Genomic DNA, 20,135 nt, shown 5'->3' with positions numbered 1-20,135 from the left:
TTCAGGCCAACAACGGCTCTTGAACTTCGCGGCAAAATCTATCAAAATCACTTAATTTCTTAAGTTCAGACCAACGACGCTTCTTCAATTTCCCGGGGAAAATCTATCAAAATAACTTAATTCTTGAGTTTAGACCAAAGGCATGGTAGAACAAATACAAGGTAAAGTTAATACTACAACAAATACAACTCGAACAACAACCACAAAGGGATTTGTTTTTGTTTGTAACGTTACTGCCAGTTGTATTTGTAAACAAAACAAGGAAATGTCTATAAATTATTGGAATTTAAAAAACTAATAATTTTTCACATTTGGTTGAATATTTTGGAAAACATGAATGAAAATTCGTTACATTTTCAATTTTTATGTTTCCACAGCATTCCACTAAATGCACAAATTCTCGCAGAAAGTAGAATTCTTGCAGAAAAGTTTGGGGTCGCTGGAAATTCATAGAAAAAGGAGAAGCTGTTTCAATGTTTTGTTTTAGAAATCAAAGAAGCACATGTTTATTAGGGCTTTATTGTTTTAAATTTTAACAAAATACCTCACATATTAACAAACGTTGTATCGCCTCTACAAGCGGGGATTTACTGCGCGGTTTATCGTTCGAACTTGGAGGAGGTTACATAACATTGATATGAAGAAGTCTTTCTGGGAAATGGTTTTTTCCGAATGATATATTTTTTTTTCTCAAAAAATATATGTCCCTAATGTACATCGAAATAGAAATAAATGTATAAAATGTCATATGAAATTTGACACTAACGTTACAACCCAGTTCAGTCAGCTGTGTATTGCTGCTACCTTTTCTTATTCTACCATGGACCAAAGGCAAAATCTACTAAAATCACTTAATTTCTTACACTGCAGTTAGTAATTTCGTTCGATCGTTTTTTGATCCTAAATGTTTGAAGGTCTTATTCCGACTGAATCCCCAGCTTGGTTTGTCTCTGTCTTTTATACCCACTGCAGCGGCTTCCCGACGCCGCTTCTCTGCTGCTACGCCGACCACGTGGCTTCTCGGTTAACGGGAACTTGTTTACAAAAGCTCTGTTCCTTTACGTGCCTGAGGTTACCATTTTTAACCTGCAATGTGTTCCTTTACTTTAAAAAGCATACAATTTATATGAGACCCGTTCACCACTTTTACCATTTTTTGCCACTGTTACCATTTTTAAGTAAAGGAACAGACCAAAAATTAAGGCTAAGGGTAACCGTAGCTTATTTGTTTCCTCGTGATTTTGGACTACTTTTAATTCTAACTACCTTTAACAAGCACAACTGTACCTAGTAAATTATGACTACTTCTGCTAATGAAATCTTGCAAATAATTATTATCATCATTCTTCTTTGATTATTAAATGCAATTCAAAGATAATGAAACTAAACATATGACTTCAATTAAATAAAAATAAAAATTCAGTTCGAAACAAAAAAATCAAAATTCAGTTTAAACAAAAAATAAATGTGCAATTTGTTGGAGCAGAATGGAGGAACGATTTTTGTCCTCACACCGCCCCCTCTCCTCAACGGGGCTCCACGATTGCCAAGCCGCGGCGTGAAATGGTAATTCGGAATCTTCTACCACCTGCGCCACCTGCTGTCACCAGTACGTTTGTTTGTTGGCCCCGCCGGTGTGTGGCTATGGGTTTTCACCCAGTTTCGCGACTATCTCTCTGGGCAACGTCTCCCGGCAGACAAGGCTCTGTATATTGCGGGCCTGCCTTCGGCTCTCCGACTTAGCCAAAGGCGCTTCATTAAGGCCCGTGCGCGTCTCTTCCTCATACGACTCCAATGACGACGCATTAAAAGAAATCAACGATGACGGCGACGCTGGGGGAAATGAGACCAAGGGTAATGCCGACGAGGATGATGGCGCTGAAGTCGAGGATAATGTCGCGCACGAGGATGAGGAAGAGCACGAGCTGATGTAAATGGGGTTTTCCGCACCCCCTCGCCCCAAAGAATCAGCCAGCAAGGCGTTGTTTGTACAGGTGGATGTGTCGCTTCCCGTGGAGCTGTCCACCTGTGAATGGGGTGTGGCACTCCCACTGATAGCACGCTTCATGCATTCGCCTCTCCTGGTTTACTGCGCGGATGCTCCACGGCGATACGTCCGCAGTGGGACAGCTGGCGGTGGCCCACGACTTTTGGTGTGACATGACCGGATACTCGTCATCACTGGATATCTCAATCACCTCATCCTCCGAAACTAAGTCAATGACTTCGACTTCCGATATAGGCGACGTGATCGGGCAATACGGCACCCGCTCCGCGACCCCACCCACAGTCTCAAGTAACACACAACAGGGTCAGTTATATATTGGGTCAGCTCCTCCGCAGTCAGGCGATGCAGCGCCACACAACAACGCCGGGCTGCACCTCCCGTGCCGTTAACTTTTGGAGGGGCCATCCTGTCTAGGCGAACCCGGGGCACTCCAACTGCCGGTACAATTCTTTACAGTACGTAGTATTATATTAGTAGTATTTTTAGAACTCATGTCGGGCAAGGGTATCTGTGGAAGAGGTAGAAAACAAGAAAAAAAGTTAAGCATTAATTATTAAGAGGTGAACTGATCCTTTGGGATTAGTATCTACAAAGGGTTTTAGTTCACATAAATGCGCATTACGATCAGCGCGCGTTCGTGAGTCACGGAGCCGTGGCTCACGACCTTGAACTAAGTATGCCGGACTATAACTTGTCGATTCTTTCACACTCGTCCCACTTGTTGTGTTTGCTGTTTGCTATCTGTGCTATCATAGTTTGATGGTACGGTTAGCTCTCTCCGTAGGGTTTTCCTGGGGGTATAAGGGGCCGTGAATTGATGACGAACTCCTATCTCCTGTAGGTACCATTTGCTCGCAAACTGGTTCCCATTGTCACGTATGAAGACCTTAGGAACACCAAACCGAGCTAGAATACGCTTTCAGAATGATTTAACGACGTCTGTTATACCCTCCGCTGCGGCTTCCAGGCTATTTTCAACAGCATTCCCGACGCCGCTTTTCTGCTGCTACGCCGACCACGTGGCTTCTCGGTTAACGGGAACTTGTTTACAAAATTTAGGCTAAGGGTAACCGTAGCTTGTTTGTTTCCTCATGATTTTGGACTACTTTTGATTTCTAACTACCTTTAACAAGCACAACTGTACCTAGTAAATTATGACTACTTCTGCTAATGAAATCTTGCAAATAATTATTATCATCATTCTTCTTTGTTTATTATTATTATTATTATTATTATTATTATTATTATTATTATTATTATTATTATTATTATTATTATTATTATTATTATTATTATTATTATTATTATTATTATTATTATTATTATTATTATTATTATTATTATTATTATTATTATTATTATTATTATTATTATTATTATTATTATTATTATTATTATTATTATTATTATTATTATTATTATTATTATTATTATTATTATTATTATTATTATTATTATTATTATTATTATTATTATTATTATTATTATTATTATTATTATTATTATTATTATTATTATTATTATTATTATCATTATCATCATTATTATTATTATTATTATTATTGTTATTATTATTATTATTATTATTATTATTATTATTATTATTATTATTATTATTATTATTATTATTATTATTATTATTATTATTATTATTATTATTATTATTATTATTATTATTATTATTATTATTATTATTATTATTATTATTATTATTATTATTATTATTATTATTATTATTATTATTATTATTATTATTATTATTATTATTATTATTATTATTATTATTATTATTATTATTATTATTATTATTATTATTATTATTATTATTATTATTATTATTATTATTATTATTATTATTATTATTATTATTATTATTATTATTATTATTATTGTTATTATTATTATTATTATTATTATTATTATTATTATTATTATTATTATTATTATTATTATTATTATTATTATTATTATTATTATTATTATTATTATTATTATTATTATTATTATTATTATTATTATTATTATTATTATTATTATTATTATTATTATTATTATTATTATTATTATTATTATTATTATTATTATTATTATTATTATTATTATTATTATTATTATTATTATTATTATTATTATTATTATTATTATTATTATTATTATTATTATTATTATTATTATTATTATTATTATTATTATTATTATTATTATTATTATTATTATTATTATTATTATTATTATTATTATTATTATTATTATTATTATTATTATTATTATTATTATTATTATTATTATTATTATTATTATTATTATTATTATTATTATTATTATTATTATTATTATTATTATTATTATTATTATTATTATTATTATTATTATTATTATTATTATTATTATTATTATTATTATTATTATTATTATTATTATTATTATTATTATTATTATTATTATTATTATTATTATTATTATTATTATTATTATTATTATTATTATTATTATTATTATTATTATTATTATTATTATTATTATTATTATTATTATTATTATTATTATTATTATTATTATTATTATTATTATTATTGTTATTATTGTTATTATTATTATTGTTATTATTATTATTATTATTATTATTATTATTATTATTATTATTATTATTAATATTATTATTATTATTATTATTATTATTATTATTATTAAAAATTATAAAAAAAATCAAAATTCAGTTTAAACAAAAAATAAAGCTGCAATTTGTTGAGCAAAATTGAGGGACGATTTTTGTCCTCACATCGCCCCCTCTCCTCAAAGGGGCTCCACGATTGCCAATGGGCGGCGCGAAATGGTAATTCGGAATCTCTGACCACCTGCTGTCACCAGTACCTTTGTTTGTTGGCCCCGCCGGTGTGTGGCTATGGCAGTTTTCACCCATGGCTCCAGTCTCCCGGAAGACAAAGCTCTGTACATTGCGGGCCTGACTTCGGCTCTCCGACTCAGCCGAAGCCGCTTCATTAAGGCCCGTGCGCATCTTTTCCTCATACGACTCCAACGACGACGCATTAAAAGAAATCATCGATGACGGCGACGCTGGGGGAACTGAGACCAAGGGTGATGCCGACGAGGATGATGGCGCTGAAGTCGAGGATGATGTCGCGGAAGAAGAGCACGGGCTGATGTAAATGGGGTTTTCCGCACCCCCTCGCCCCAAGAAACAGACAGCAAGGCGTTGTTTATACAGGTGGATGTGTCGCTTCCCGTGGAGCTGTCCACCTGTGGATGGGGGGTAGCACTCCCACTGACGGAGCACCTTTTCAAACGCTTCTTGCATTCGCCTCTCCTGTTTTACTGGGCGGATGCCCCACGGCGATACGTCCGCAGTGGGATAGCTGGCGGTGGCCCACGACTTTCGGGGTGACGACTTTCGGTTGCTCGTCATCACTGGATATCCCAATCAGCTCATCCTTCGAAACTAAGTGAATGACTTCGACTTCCGATATAGGCGACGTGATCGGGCAATACGGCACCCGCTCCGCGATCCCACTCACAGTCTCAAGTACCACACAACGGGGTTAGTTATATATTGGGCCAGCTCTTCCCCCGTCAGACGTTGCAGCGCCACACAGCAACGACGGGCTGCACCTCCCGTGCCGTCAACTTTTGGAGGGGCCATCCTGTCTAGGCGAAACCGGGGCACTCCAACTGCCGGTACAATTCTTTATAGTATGTAGTAGTATTTTAGTAGTATTTTAGAACTCATGTCGTGCAAGGGTATCTGTGGAAGAGGTAGAAAACAAGAAAGAAGTTAAACATAGTAATTAAGAGGGTAACCGTAGCTTGTTTGTTTCCTCATAATTTTGGACTACTTTTTATTTTTAACTACCTTTAACAAGCACAACTGTACCTAGTAAATCATGGTAGAACAAGAAAAGGTAGCAGCAATACCCAGCTGACTGAACTGGGCTGTAATGTTAGTGTGAAATTCCATACGACATTTTATATTTGTATTTCTATTGTCGATGTATATTAGGGATATATTTTTTTTTTTAAGAAAAAATATATTTATCAGAAAAAAAAAACTATTTTCCATAAAGACTTCTTCATATAAATGACATGTAACCTCCTCCAAGTCCGAACGACGTGCCGCACTCTAAAACACCGCTTATAGAGGTGGTAGAACATTTGTTAATATGTTGTGGTATTTTGATAAGTTTGAAAAAAATGTAGCCCTAATAAACATGTGTTTTTTGATTTCAAAAACAAGAGATTGAAGCGGCTTCTCCTTTTTCAATGAATTTTCAGCGACCTCAAACATATTTGCAAGAATTATACTTTCTGCGAAAAACAATACATTTAGTGGAATGATTTGGGAACATTCAAATTGAAAATCTAACGAGTTTTCATTCATGTTTTCCAAAATATCCAATCAAATGTGAAAAAATATTATTTTTTTAAATTCCAATAATTTATACACATTTCCTTATTTTGTTTACATTTATCTTTGGCACTAACGTTACAAACAAAAACAAATTCCTATGTGGTTGTTGTTGAGTTGTATTTGTTGTAGTACTTACTTTACCTGGTTTGTTCTACCATGCCAGTAAATTATGACTACTTCTGCTAATGAAATCTTGCAAATAAGCGTATTTCCATTTGCACCCTCCGATACCATTTCCAGTGTGCTCAATACTATTCCTAATCCATCTTAAGCGATCGTGATTCATTTATTTTTATCTCCTGTAACCAAAAGAGATCCCGATTGTCCACTCTCATCATTACGTGTTCCAAATAAGCCCATATTTCGATTATATATTTCTTATATAATTTGTAAATTTTCTGTAGTTTTCCATTGTGAAATTTATAATTTCAAAAAAACCTTTTCAAGGCAACAAGATTCAAAACAGAAAACTGGGACTATTTGAGAACAGTTTTCTACATTTTCAATTGGGTACGCTCCAAATATTTTCCAAAAGTTCGCAAAATGACTTTTCATTAATTTCTGAATTCCGTCAGTCGCCTCGTTCAATTCGATTCTTCCATAAATAGTGGCATTATTCCACTCACCTCATCTCAGCTGGTGAGAATTCACATGAACGAGTTAGAATCCACATGGGCTGACATAACATCCGCCTTCGACACATGTGTTCGAGAACATACAGATACAAGATCTGATAAATCTATGAAGTTAACAAGACTTCACGGGAAATTCCTAAATGCCTCATCCGTTTATTCCACATGCATGGCGGGATTGACAGAAGTCATGCTCCGTTTTCATAATGCAGACGTCTCATCAATCTTAAGTAGTATTCCAGATGAAATGATTCCAAATACTTCGACACCTACTAAAAGCAATTGTTGTTTTCAAAAATGTCGGCTATGCTCCTCATCTTTGCACACCATCCGAAAGTGTCCTGCCTTCATTTCTATGAGTCCACAACAACGTTCGGCAAAGATTATGCAATTTGGTCTTTGCTGCAATTGTTTCTCAAAAACGCATGGTGTGAGCAATTGTCTATCCAAAAATACATGTGTCTACTGTTCAAAGCGACATCATGTTATGCTCCATGATGGTTCTGGTAACACTTGTTCACCGACTCAGTCACCTACCACAACTCCTAAACCTGATTTGAATGTCAACTCCACTCAATGTTCTTCCATACAATCCAATTGCTCCGCTGAAGGCATTAAAACATGTTCTCCAACTTCCAAAGGTGGCCTGTTCGTTTCTGTGTTGGTGAACGATTTTCCTGGCGGTGTTACATATCCAGTTCTTCCACATACTAGTTCCTATCCAAAGGAGCCCTCCATTTCCGAGAAGCTTCCTAATACATCCATTCTTCCACTACGAGACGAGTTTCATTCCATTGTTACTCGTCTTGTTCATGTACTCCATACTTCTAATCCAGAGAAGTCCTCCACTTCCGAGAGGTCTTCTTGTGCATCATTTGTTCCATTCCAGGGTGAGTTTCCTTCCGATGTTACTCATCCAGTTACTGTAATCCATGGTTCAAATCCAGAGCGGCCCTCCATTTCCGAGGGGGTCCCCAGTGTATCCATTATTCCGTTCCTGAATGACTTCCATGTCGGTGTTAGTTATCCAGTTCTTGCACCCCATGGTTACAATCCGAAGGAGCCCTCCACTTCCGAGAGGTCTCATTGTGTGTTTCCATTATTCCGTTCCACAACGTGAATTTTTTCATAAATTCTTTCTGCCTCTGCGTTGGAATCAAAATTACTCCTTGCTGCCAGAAGCCACTAATGCGTCAAAGATTTTCCAACTGATTCCAAAGTTGAATTGGTTCCTTTTCGACAATCAGATTCCAAATTTGAGTCTAATGCGGGTTTCGAGATTTCCAAGCCATCCTCCAAAATTGAGGTTCCCACGAAACAACTTCATCATCCATATATCCAATATTCGTCACTCCAATAATACTCCATCCCAGATAATTTAATTTAGCAACCACCCAGGTGACGCAATTCCTGAATTCCAGTTACAAACCGGCATATTACTTGTCGTTTGTAACCCGTACTGCATTTTCCATGGTCTAGCTGATAATGTTCCATTCATGATTCCTGATGCAAGCAAAGCTCTGCGTTATGTACTTTGTAGTGCACACTCGGACGAAGCTGCAACCCGATTCGTACCAGACGGGGTCAAAATTCGTAACCATGGCAGTTATTCTCCATACACTGTTGTACATCATTTTGACTACTTCCAAGTTCCAAGAGTTTGTAAAGATTGGTAGTTGTTTTTTTTTCTCAGATCCCGATTGAAAAGATGAAGATGATAACGCCGAAAGTGGTTTCCACAGTTTTGAGGAAAAAAGTACAAAATACACATAATTGGTGGTGAAAACACCAAGTTTGAGTGTTGGATGCTTTCCTGATTGTAGGTTTCGTCACAGAAAATTTATATTGAAGTGACTGAGAGTGACAGAAAGAGTTATGGTTACAAGTTCTAAAGATACATTTAATTGAGAGATTTCGGACACTTCTCTTACGTTCTGGCCCACGACGGCTCTTGAACGGGGTTTCGATTGTTTTTCCTTATGTTCTGGCCCACGACAGGCTCTTGAACAAGTTTTCGCACACTTTTCTCTTAAGTTCAGGCCAACGGCGGCTCATGAACGAGATTTCGGTCACTTTTCCTTATGTTCTGGCCCACGGCGGCTCTTGAACGGGATTTCAATCAATTTTCCTTATGTTCTGGTCCACGACGGCTCTCGGACAGGTTGTAGCACACTTTCTTCTTAAGTTCAGGCCAACGACGGCTCTTAAACTTCGCGGCAAAATCTATCAAAATCACTTAATTTCTTAAGTTCAGACCAACGACGCTTCTTGAATTTCCCGGGGAAAATCTATCAAAATAACTTAATTCTTGAGTTTAGACCAAAGGCAAAATCTACTAAAATCACTTAATTTTTTACACAGCAGTTAGTAATTTCGACACAACAATCCACTCACCTTCAGTATTACAAACCAAGTGTGTGTTCCGCTTTAATTCACTTTTCCCTGTTCCGTTCGATCGTTTTTTGATCCTAAATGTTTGAAGGTCTTATTCCGACTGAATCCCCAGCTTGGTTTGTCTCTGTCTTTTATACCCTCTGCAGCGGCTTCCAGGCTATTTCCAACAGCCTTCCCGACGCCGCTTCTCTGCTGCTACGCCGACCACGTGGCTTCTCGGTTAACGGGAACTTGTTTACAAAAGCTCTGTTCCTTTACGTGCCTGAGGTTACCATTTTTAACCTGCAAAGTGTTCCTTTACTTTAAAAAGCATACAATTTATATGAGACCAGTTCACCACTTTTACCATTTTTTGCCACTGTTACCATTTTTAAGTAAAGGAACAGACCAAAAATTAAGGCTAAGGAGCAAAATGGAGGAACGATTTTTGTCCTCACACCGCCCCCTCTCCTCAACGGGGCTCCACGATTGCCAAACCGCGGCGTGAAATGGTAATTCGGAATCTTCTACCACCTGCACCACCTGCTGTCACCAGTACGTTTGTTTGTTGGCCCCGCCGGTGTGTGGCTATGGGTTTTCACCCATGGCTCCAGTTTCGCGACTATCTCTCGGGGCAACGTCTCCCGGCAGACAAAGCTCTGTATATTGCGGGCCTGCCTTCGGCTCTCCGACTTAGCCAAAGGCGCTTCATTAAGGCCCGTGCGCGTCTCTTCCTCATACGACTCCAATGACGACGCATTAAAAGAAATCAACGATGACGGCGACGCTGGGGGAAATGAGACCAAGGGTAATGCCGACGAGGATGATGGCGCTGAAGTCGAGGATAATGTCGCGCACGAGGATGAGGAAGAGCACGAGCTGATGTAAATGGGGTTTTCCGCACCCCCTCGCCCCAAAGAATCAGCCAGCAAGGCGTTGTTTGTACAGGTGGATGTGTCGCTTCCCGTGGAGCTGTCCACCTGTGAATGGGGTGTGGCACTCCCACTGATAGCACGCTTCATGCATTCGCCTCTCCTGGTTTACTGCGCGGATGCTCCACGGCGATACGTCCGCAGTGGGACAGCTGGCGGTGGCCCACGACTTTTGGTGTGACATGACCGGATACTCGTCATCACTGGATATCTCAATCACCTCATCCTCCGAAACTAAGTCAATGACTTCGACTTCCGATATAGGCGACGTGATCGGGCAATACGGCACCCGCTCCGCGACCCCACCCACAGTCTCAAGTAACACACAACAGGGTCAGTTATATATTGGGTCAGCTCCTCCGCAGTCAGCCGATGCAGCGCCACACAACAACGCTGGGCTGCACCTCCCGTGCCGTTAACTTTTGGAGGGGCCATCCTGTCTAGGCGAACCCGGGGCACTCCAACTGCCGGTACAATTCTTTACAGTACGTAGTATTATATTAGTAGTATTTTTAGAACTCATGTCGGGCAAGGATATCTGTGGAAGAGGTAGAAAACAAGAAAAAAAGTTAAGCATAATAATTAAGAGGTGAACTGATCCTTTGGGGAGTCCGGATTAGTATCTACAAAGGGTTTTAGTTCACATAAATGCGCATTACGATCAGCGCGCGTTCGTGAGTCACGGAGCCGTGGCTCACGACCTTGAACTAAGTATGCCGGACTATAACTTGTCGATTCTTACACACTCGTCCCACTTGTTGTGTTTGCTGTTTGCTATCTGTGCTATCATAGTTTGATGGTACTGTTAGCTCTCTCCGTAAGGTTTTCCTGGGGGTATAAGGGGCCGTGAATTGATGACGAACGCCAATCTCCTGTAGGTACTATTTGCTCGCAAACTGGTTCCCATTGTCACGTATGAAGACCTTAGGAACACCAAACCGAGCTAGAATACGCTTTCAGAATGATTTAACGACGTCTGTTATACCCTCCGCTGCGGCTTCCAGGCTATTTCCAACAGCATTCCCGACGCCGCTTTTCTGCTGCTACGCCGACCACGTGGCTTCTCGGTTAACGGGAACTTGTTTACAAAATGTAGGCTAAGGGTAACCGTAGCTTGTTTCCTCATGATTTTGGACAACTTTTGATTTCTAACTACCTTTAACAAGCACAACTGTACCTAGTAAATTATGACTACTTTTGCAAATAATTACACTATGATACAAATTTTTTTTGCAGGGGTTCTAATGCATAAATTCGGTTTTGTGGGAGTCCATAGAAGACGAAAATACCTTTGGTTTCATTGGGTCACTTCGGTTTTTGATTTTATAACGGTAAATTTAGTGAAAAGTGGGCTTTCTTGGATTTTCAACTTTAGACGAACATTACTTCTTCCCAGCAAAAAAAAGTCATTACTAAATAATGACTTTATTCAGTAAAATTTGACAGTAGTAACTACTTACAAATATACCGTAAAAGTCATTATTTTTACATGGGGATGTCATAGGAAGGAAGTACTTAAATATGTTAAATATGTTAAATATGTTTTTTAAGTACATACTTAACCACATACCGGCAATCGAAAAGAAGCTAAAAAGCATAGTTCTATTTTTAGAAAAAATTGAGGTGAAATTATATTCAAATTCAACCGTACACATTTTTTTCTTTTTCATTCGATATCTGCTAGTTTTGAACACACGAACTTCTGATTTGTAGCCAAACACACTACACACTAGGCCACTCGCACGAACAACAAGGGTTGGTTTAACTCATCCATGTACATCAACATGTTTTTGTAATTTTGTAAACAAAAAACACCCATGCCGACGCTAAGCTTTGAACACACAACTCTAGAATTTGTAGTCGGACACACTAGCTCTGTGCCACCATACTCATTACTTAGTAAGTAAGTAGTAAGTAAGGATGTAACTAGTTATGTGTTAACTGTTATATATGTACTGTCTGATAATGCGGAGGGTAATGAGTACTCATTACCTGGTAATGCAGAAAGTAATGACATGTGCATACCAAATTTTTGCTGGGTTTTTTCCACCACCGATTTGCACACACCATTTTTTATTGGAGAATAATGTCTTTCGAAAAAGCCATAGATTTTTAAAATCGGTTAACAAATGGCTAAGTAATAGTGGTTTAAGTGTGACAAAAACGCATTAAAAAACAGTAAAATGTTTTTCCTTGTGCTCTATTGTTATTATTATTATTATTATTATTATTATTATTATTATTATTATTATTATTATTATTATTATTATTACTATTATTATTATTATTATTATTATTATTATTATTATTATTATTATTATTATTATTATTATTATTATTATTATTATTATTATTATTATTATTATTATTATTATTATTATTATTATTATTATTATTATTATTATTATTATTATTATTATTATTATTATTATTATTATTATTATTATTATTATTATTATTATTATTATTATTATTATTATTATTATTATTATTATTATTATTATTATTATTATTATTATTATTATTATTATTATTATTATTATTATTATTATTATTATTATTATTATTATTATTATTATTATTATTATTATTATTATTATTATTATTATTATTATTATTATTATTATTATTATTATTATTATTATTATTATTATTATTATTATTATTATTATTATTATTATTATTATTATTATTATTATTATTATTATTATTATTATTATTATTATTATTATTATTATTATTATTATTATTATTATTATTATTATTATTATTATTATTATTATTATTATTATTATTATTATTATTATTATTATTATTATTATTATTATTATTATTATTATTATTATTATTATTATTATTATTATTATTATTATTATTATTATTATTATTATTATTATTATTATTATTATTATTATTATTATTATTATTATTATTATTATTATTATTATTATTATTATTATTATTATTATTATTATTATTATTATTATTATTATTATTATTATTATTATTATTATTATTATTATTATTATTATTATTATTATTATTATTATTATTATTATTATTATTATTATTATTATTATTATTATTATTATTATTATTATTATTATTATTATTATTATTATTATTATTATTATTATTATTATTATTATTATTATTATTATTATTATTATTATTATTATTATTATTATTATTATTATTATTATTATTATTATTATTATTATTATTATTATTATTATTATTATTATTATTATTATTATTATTATTATTATTATTATTATTATTATTATTATTATTATTATTATTATTATTATTATTATTATTATTATTATTATTATTATTATTATTATTATTATTATTATTATTATTATTATTATTATTATTATTATTATTATTATTATTATTATTATTATTATTATTATTATTATTATTATTATTATTATTATTATTATTATTATTATTATTATTATTATTATTATTATTATTATTATTATTATTATTATTATTATTATTATTATTATTATTATTATTATTATTATTATTATTATTATTATTATTATTATTATTATTATTATTATTATTATTATTATTATTATTATTATTATTATTATTATTATTATTATTATTATTATTATTATTATTATTATTATTATTATTATTATTATTATTATTATTATTATTATTATTATTATTATTATTATTATTATTATTATATTATTATTATTATTATTATTATTATTATTATTATTATTATTATTATTATTATTATTATTATTATTATTATTATTATTATTATTATTATTATTATTATTATTATTATTATTATTATTATTATTATTATTATTATTATTATTATTATTATTATTATTATTATTATTATTATTATTATTATTATTATTATTATTATTATTATTATTATTATTATTATTATTATTATTATTATTATTATTATTATTATTATTATTATTATTATTATTATTATTATTATTATTATTATTATTATTATTATTATTATTATTATTATTATTATTATTATTATTATTATTATTATTATTATTATTATTATTATTATTATTATTATTATTATTATTATTATTATTATTATTATTATTATTATTATTATTATTATTATTATTATTGTTATTATTATTATTATTATTATTATTATTATTATTATTATTATTATTATTATTATTATTATTATTATTATTATTATTATTATTATTATTATTATTATTATTATTATTATTATTATTATTATTATTATTATTATTATTATTATTATTATTATTATTATTATTACCTGAGTTACTACATTCTCAGCATTTGCTGTAATTTACGCACCGGGACTGTGTTATATTATTATTATTTTTTTTATACCCTCCACCATATGGAGGGTATAATTAAATTTGTCATTCCGTTTGTAACACATCGAAATATTCGTCGGAGACCCTATAAAGTATATATATTATTGATCAGCATAAAATTCTATGTCGATTTGACCATGTCCGTCTGTCCGTCCGTCTGTCTGTCTGTTGAAATCAAGATACAGCTCGCAATTTTAAAGATAGAGAGTCAAAATTTGGTACAGAAGTTTTTATTACTTGCAGGATGGTTGGTATTGAAAATGGGATATATCGGTCCACGTTTTGATATAGCCCCCATAGAACGGTACCTCCCGATTTTCGGTATTTTTAAGGTTTTAGCTTCATTATCCTACCAAAATGGCTGAAATTTGGTACGTAGTCTTCTTTAGGGGTATAAAACTTTCCCCCAGAATTTTGTCGGTATCGGTCCACACCTTCATATAGCCCCCATAGAACGGTACCTCCCGATTTTCGGTATTTTTAAGGTTTTAGCTTCATTATCCTACCAAAATGGCTGAAATTTGGTACGTAGGGTTCTTTAGGGGTACAAAACTTTCCCACAGAATTTTGTCGGTATCGGTCCACACCTTCATATAGCCCCCATATAACGGTACCTCCCGATTTTCGGTATTTTGAAGGTTTTAGCTTCATTATCCTACCAAAATGGCTGAAATTTGGTTCGTAGTCTTCTTTAAGGGGTACAAAACTTTCCCCCAGAATTTTGTCGGTATAGGTCCACACCTTCATATAGCCCCCATAGAACGGTACCTCCCGATTTTCGGTATTTTGAAGGTTTTAGCTTCATTATCACACCGAAATGGCTGAAGTTTGGTACTTAGTCTACGTTGGTGGTATAAAACGTTCCCCCAGAACTTTGTCGGTATCGCTCCATGCCTTCATATAGCCCCCATAGAATGGTACCTCCCGATTTTCGGCATTTTGAACGTTGTGGCCTCAATATTCCACCGAAATGGCTGAAATTTGTTATTTAGACTTCGTTGGGGGTACTCAAACTTCTCCTTTAAATTTGTCGGTATAGGTCCACGCCTTCATATAGCCCCCATGGAAAAGTACCTCCCTATTTTTCGTATTTTGAAGGTTGTGTCTTCAATATTCCACCACAATGGCTGAAATATGGTATTTAGTCATCAATGTGATATAAAACTGTTCGCCAGAAATATGTCTGTACATGTCCACGCTTTCATATTGCCCCATTTCTGACTAAAATTCGTCGGTATAGGTCCACGTTTCCATATAGCCCCCATAGAACGTTACCTCCGGATTTTCGTAATATTGAAGGTTGTGACGTCAGTATCCAACCGAAATGGCTGAAATTCGTTATTTCGTCTTCCAAGAGTTATAAAATATTCCAGAAGAGTATTATCAGTAAAGGTCCACGTCTTCCTATATCCCCATAGAAGCTTACTTCTTGATTTTCGGTATTTTTAGTTTTAGCCACATTCTCTTACCGAAATATAGGAAATTTGGTATTTTGTCTTCTTTGAGCCTAAAAACTTTCCGTCAGAAATTTGTCGGTATAGATCGACGTTTTGAAATAGCCCCAATAGAATGGTGCCTCTCATTGTTTTACCGAAATTGCTGAAATTTAGTATTAAGTCTTCTTCATATACGAAAAGAAACTAGTTATTCCATTTTACTTCAATACAAGTTGTGGTGGAGGGTATAACAAGTTCGGCCCGGCCGAACTTAACGCCGTTCTTACTTGTTTTATTTTATTTCTTGAAATATCATACATACATTTACATTATTTTACGAAGCCCAACTAGGCTTGTTTGTAAAATACAAAATTCTTATGTATATGTACAAAGTATTAATTCCATGCTGTAGAATTCATTTTTTTTTTTACTTAATTGTAATTAATTAGTTGTTAATAAAACTATTTTTAATATGTTTAATTTTGGAATATTTATTTCTTATTTCTAAGATCTCCTTTGGAAGTTCATTTAGAATGCTAGGAAGAGCGACATCAAGAGCGAGTTTTCCGTATTCGTTTTTAAATTTCGGTATTATGTAGCGTCCTTCTAGTCTTCTTCTTGTCGTTCTTTCGTGGTTTATTTTTTTTTTGCTAGATTGGGATCATCTGAGAATTCTCCAACAATTGTCAGTGCGAAAATTTCTTTTATATTCAGTATACCTTGGTTTTTGTATATGTGTTTTTTATTATTGCCTGGTACACATTCACGAGTGTTATTATGTGTGTGAAGACTTTACAATTCGGTCCTGGGTTTCTTGAAGCGTTCTGCAACACCTTGCATTTCCCCAAGCTGTGATACCATGCCTCAGGTGTGATTCTACTAGTGAGTAGTATGCTTGTTTTAATGTAATGTATGGTGCACAATTGCCGAGGTGGTAGAGGGCATAAGCCGATTTACGTAATTTGGTTTGTAAGCTTTCTATGTGATTTTTCCATTTGAAATTTTGATCAAGGTTAATGCCTAAGTATTTGTAATTTCCAACTACTTCCAAATAGGTTGTGCAGTTTTCACTATTTTGTTGGGTTGTCTGTCCATATAGACAATCATTGTTGTGAAATAGGATTTGGATGCTATTTTTGGGAACATTTCTTGATCTGAAGTGCATAATCTTTGTTTTCTTAGGGTTTATTATGAGACCATAATCATGACACCATTTAGTTATTGTGTTAAATTCGTGCTGCATTGTTAATGTAGCTTCTTTTAAATCATGATGTGAGACTATTATTGCAGTATCATCTGCATATGTGAATGAACTACTGTTTTTCAGAGTTAGTGTCATTTCGTTTGTATATATAAGATTGGGTCCAATTTTGATCCTCCATATCGTGTTGGTAGTTGTAAGCTGTTCGTCTTATCAACTTTGACGCTGAATGTCCTGTATGTCAGATAGTCTTTGAACAATTTTAGACAGTTTCCTCTTATGCCAGTCTTTTCGAGCACATTCACTATTTTTTCATGTGGCAATGTGTCGAATGCTTTGCTGAAGTCTATGAAAACAGCGATGCAATGTTTTTGTTGACTTAAGCTTTGGTTTATATGGTTTGAGAAGTGGCCTAGTAGTTGGTTGATGTTTTTGTTTTTTTTGGAAACCAAATTGGTTTTTATTTATAATGTGATATTAAGTTAAAAAACTGTTCAGTCTTCTGACTAAAACCTCTTCCAAAACTTTTTCTAAAATGGGAAGTATTGAAATAGGCCGGTAGTTGGCATAGTCGCTTTTTATTCCTCCTTTGTAAATTGGTCTGATTATTGAATGTTTAAGGATTTGTGGTATGGATGATTCGCATATGCTTTGGTTTATTAATTTGGTGATTACTGGTGTTAGAAAGCTTGGATTGTTTTTAATATCAATAGCTCTGATATTATCTATTCCTGGAGACTTATTGATGTTAAGAGTCTTTAGTATTCCGTTTATCTCAGTATCTGTCGTATATTCGAGGAATATTGAATTAGTAACGATTTTTGGGCTGTGTGTGTTTAGTGTGATTATATCACATTGATGTATAATGTTCATAACATTTTGATTAAAATTTATAGCAAAGCTGTCAGCAATATCTTTTATATTTTTATTCGTAAAATTGAGCTTTATGTGCTCATCAATATTTTTCGTTTCCTCTCCAATTACCTCGTTAATTACTTGCCATGTACCGCGTATATTGTGTTTGTTTTTAACGAATTGACTGTGTGTGATCGTTTTTAGTTTTAATTATAAGTTTATTTAGTTTGTTATTAAATTTTTTATAAATAGTTTCATTTGTTTTGTATGATTTATTTTGTTTCCACTTTTTGTATAACTTGTCCTTTATGGCACAAGATTTTACTATACTTTCGTTCACCCACGGTAGACTGTTACGATTTTTCTTTTTGTATTGTTCAACTTTCGAATTTTCATAAATTTTATTAAAAGTTTCGTAAATGTTGTTAAAAAGTTCGTTTGGGTTTTTGGATATGTTGATTATTTCTTCCCAATTTGTGTTTCTAATTTGTCTATTTACACTGTTGGTACTGATTTTGTTTGTTGCAATGTTCTGATTGTTTTGTTTTGTATTTGCGTTTACTTCATCTACACATGCGAATAGTGCATGGTGATCTGATACTAAGGTTGTTACAACTGCAGAGTAGGCTTCTCCTAATTTTCTATCCCATCTGATGAAGATATGGTCTATGCAGGTACTTGTACTTCGATTTTCATCTTCCCTCGTTGGTATAGACACCATACTTTTTAGTCCATTTGTAGACATAATACTTAGATATCTTGACGTTATTGCGGTTTGCTTTGTAATATCTATATTAATATCGCCTAGTAACATTATTTTTTTTTTTGCCAATACCAGCTAAGCAACGTTCTATTTCGCACAAAAATAACGTAGTGCTTTTGCTAGGGGGTCTATATATGGCCAAAAGTGTTACAGTTGCATCTTTTTTATATGTTACATCAACTCTTGCTATTTCAGTTGACGTCATATTGATATCCAATTTCATAAATTTCATTGTGTCTTTTATGTATATGGCAATTCCCCCGCCTTTGCCAACTCTGTTTAGAAATATGGAATTGAATCCACTTATATTGTAAAAACAATTCTCATCATCTGTAATGTTTGTTTCGCAAAGAACTATCACTTGTATTTTGTTTATAATTTGTGCAATATTGGTTAGGAATATTAAGAAATTTTTTCTTAGGGATCTTATGTTTATGTGTATTATAGGCAAAGAAAAATGCATATATTTAGTTTTTATTTCATTAAAATTGCTTATTTTTTCATTTATATAATTAATTAAATTCAACTTAAAATTCAATTCAACTTTTATTTTGGAAAGTTTATAGTTTTTTATAATAGTTTATTGAAAAGAAGATATGTATTCTTTGTTCGATTGGAAAACTTAATTTGTGATGATTGTCTTTATCGCTTCAAATTTATTTTTACTTCTGCAAACATTTACTTGATAAACTGTACTACGATCAAATTTCTATTATGCTTCTGTTATGCTTTCCAGATCTGTGGCATTTTTTATTAACATGGGTTTCGAATTCTCGTCCTTACGTGCATAAATACATCCATTTCGAACCCAAACAAATTTCCATTTACATTCCTTTGCTTTGGTCTTGCTCATCCAAAGCAAACGTCTAATATAGGGTGTAAGTTCATCATTTAAAAATATGACGTTCTCATTTGCACCTGTTTCCTCACTGCCCCCACCGATTTGAAGTCGATGTCTCTTTATTTTACCCATTATCTCCTTCTTTTTGTTAATGGAGAGAAACTCTATAATAATCTTCTTTTTCTTTTCTATTTTAATTGCTCTCTCAATATCATTGCTGCTGATTTGAACTCCAGTTCTCTCCACTATTTTAGATATCAGTTCTGCAATATCAATCCCCATGTCATTAATATTTGTTATTTCGATG

The 20,135-nt window shown here is 32.6% G+C and overlaps 1 protein-coding gene across 1 annotated transcript in view; it reads right to left on the bottom strand.

Annotated features, from left to right (window-relative positions):
- Window positions 1-2,393: 2,393 nt before the first annotated feature.
- LOC141386753 (uncharacterized) overlaps window positions 2,394-20,135 on the bottom strand; it is a 21,286-nt gene continuing 3,544 nt past the window's right edge. The window contains exons 3-5 of the mRNA XM_073955673.1: window positions 9,458-10,906; window positions 4,773-5,768; window positions 2,394-2,516 (exon numbers count right to left, since the gene is read on the bottom strand). Coding sequence (XP_073811774.1) covers window positions 2,394-2,516; window positions 4,773-5,432 — 783 coding nt within the window. The 5' untranslated portion in view covers window positions 5,433-5,768; window positions 9,458-10,906. The remainder of the gene's footprint in view (window positions 2,517-4,772; window positions 5,769-9,457; window positions 10,907-20,135) is intronic.

This window comes from Musca autumnalis, unplaced genomic scaffold (genome assembly GCF_047663935.1).
Source record: "Musca autumnalis isolate F117 unplaced genomic scaffold, ASM4766393v1 scaffold_5, whole genome shotgun sequence".
NCBI classification, from domain to species: Eukaryota; Metazoa; Arthropoda; class Insecta; order Diptera; family Muscidae; genus Musca; species Musca autumnalis.
Note: the sequence above shows the minus strand (reverse complement) of the source record. Positions and strands in the feature narration are given on the sequence as shown.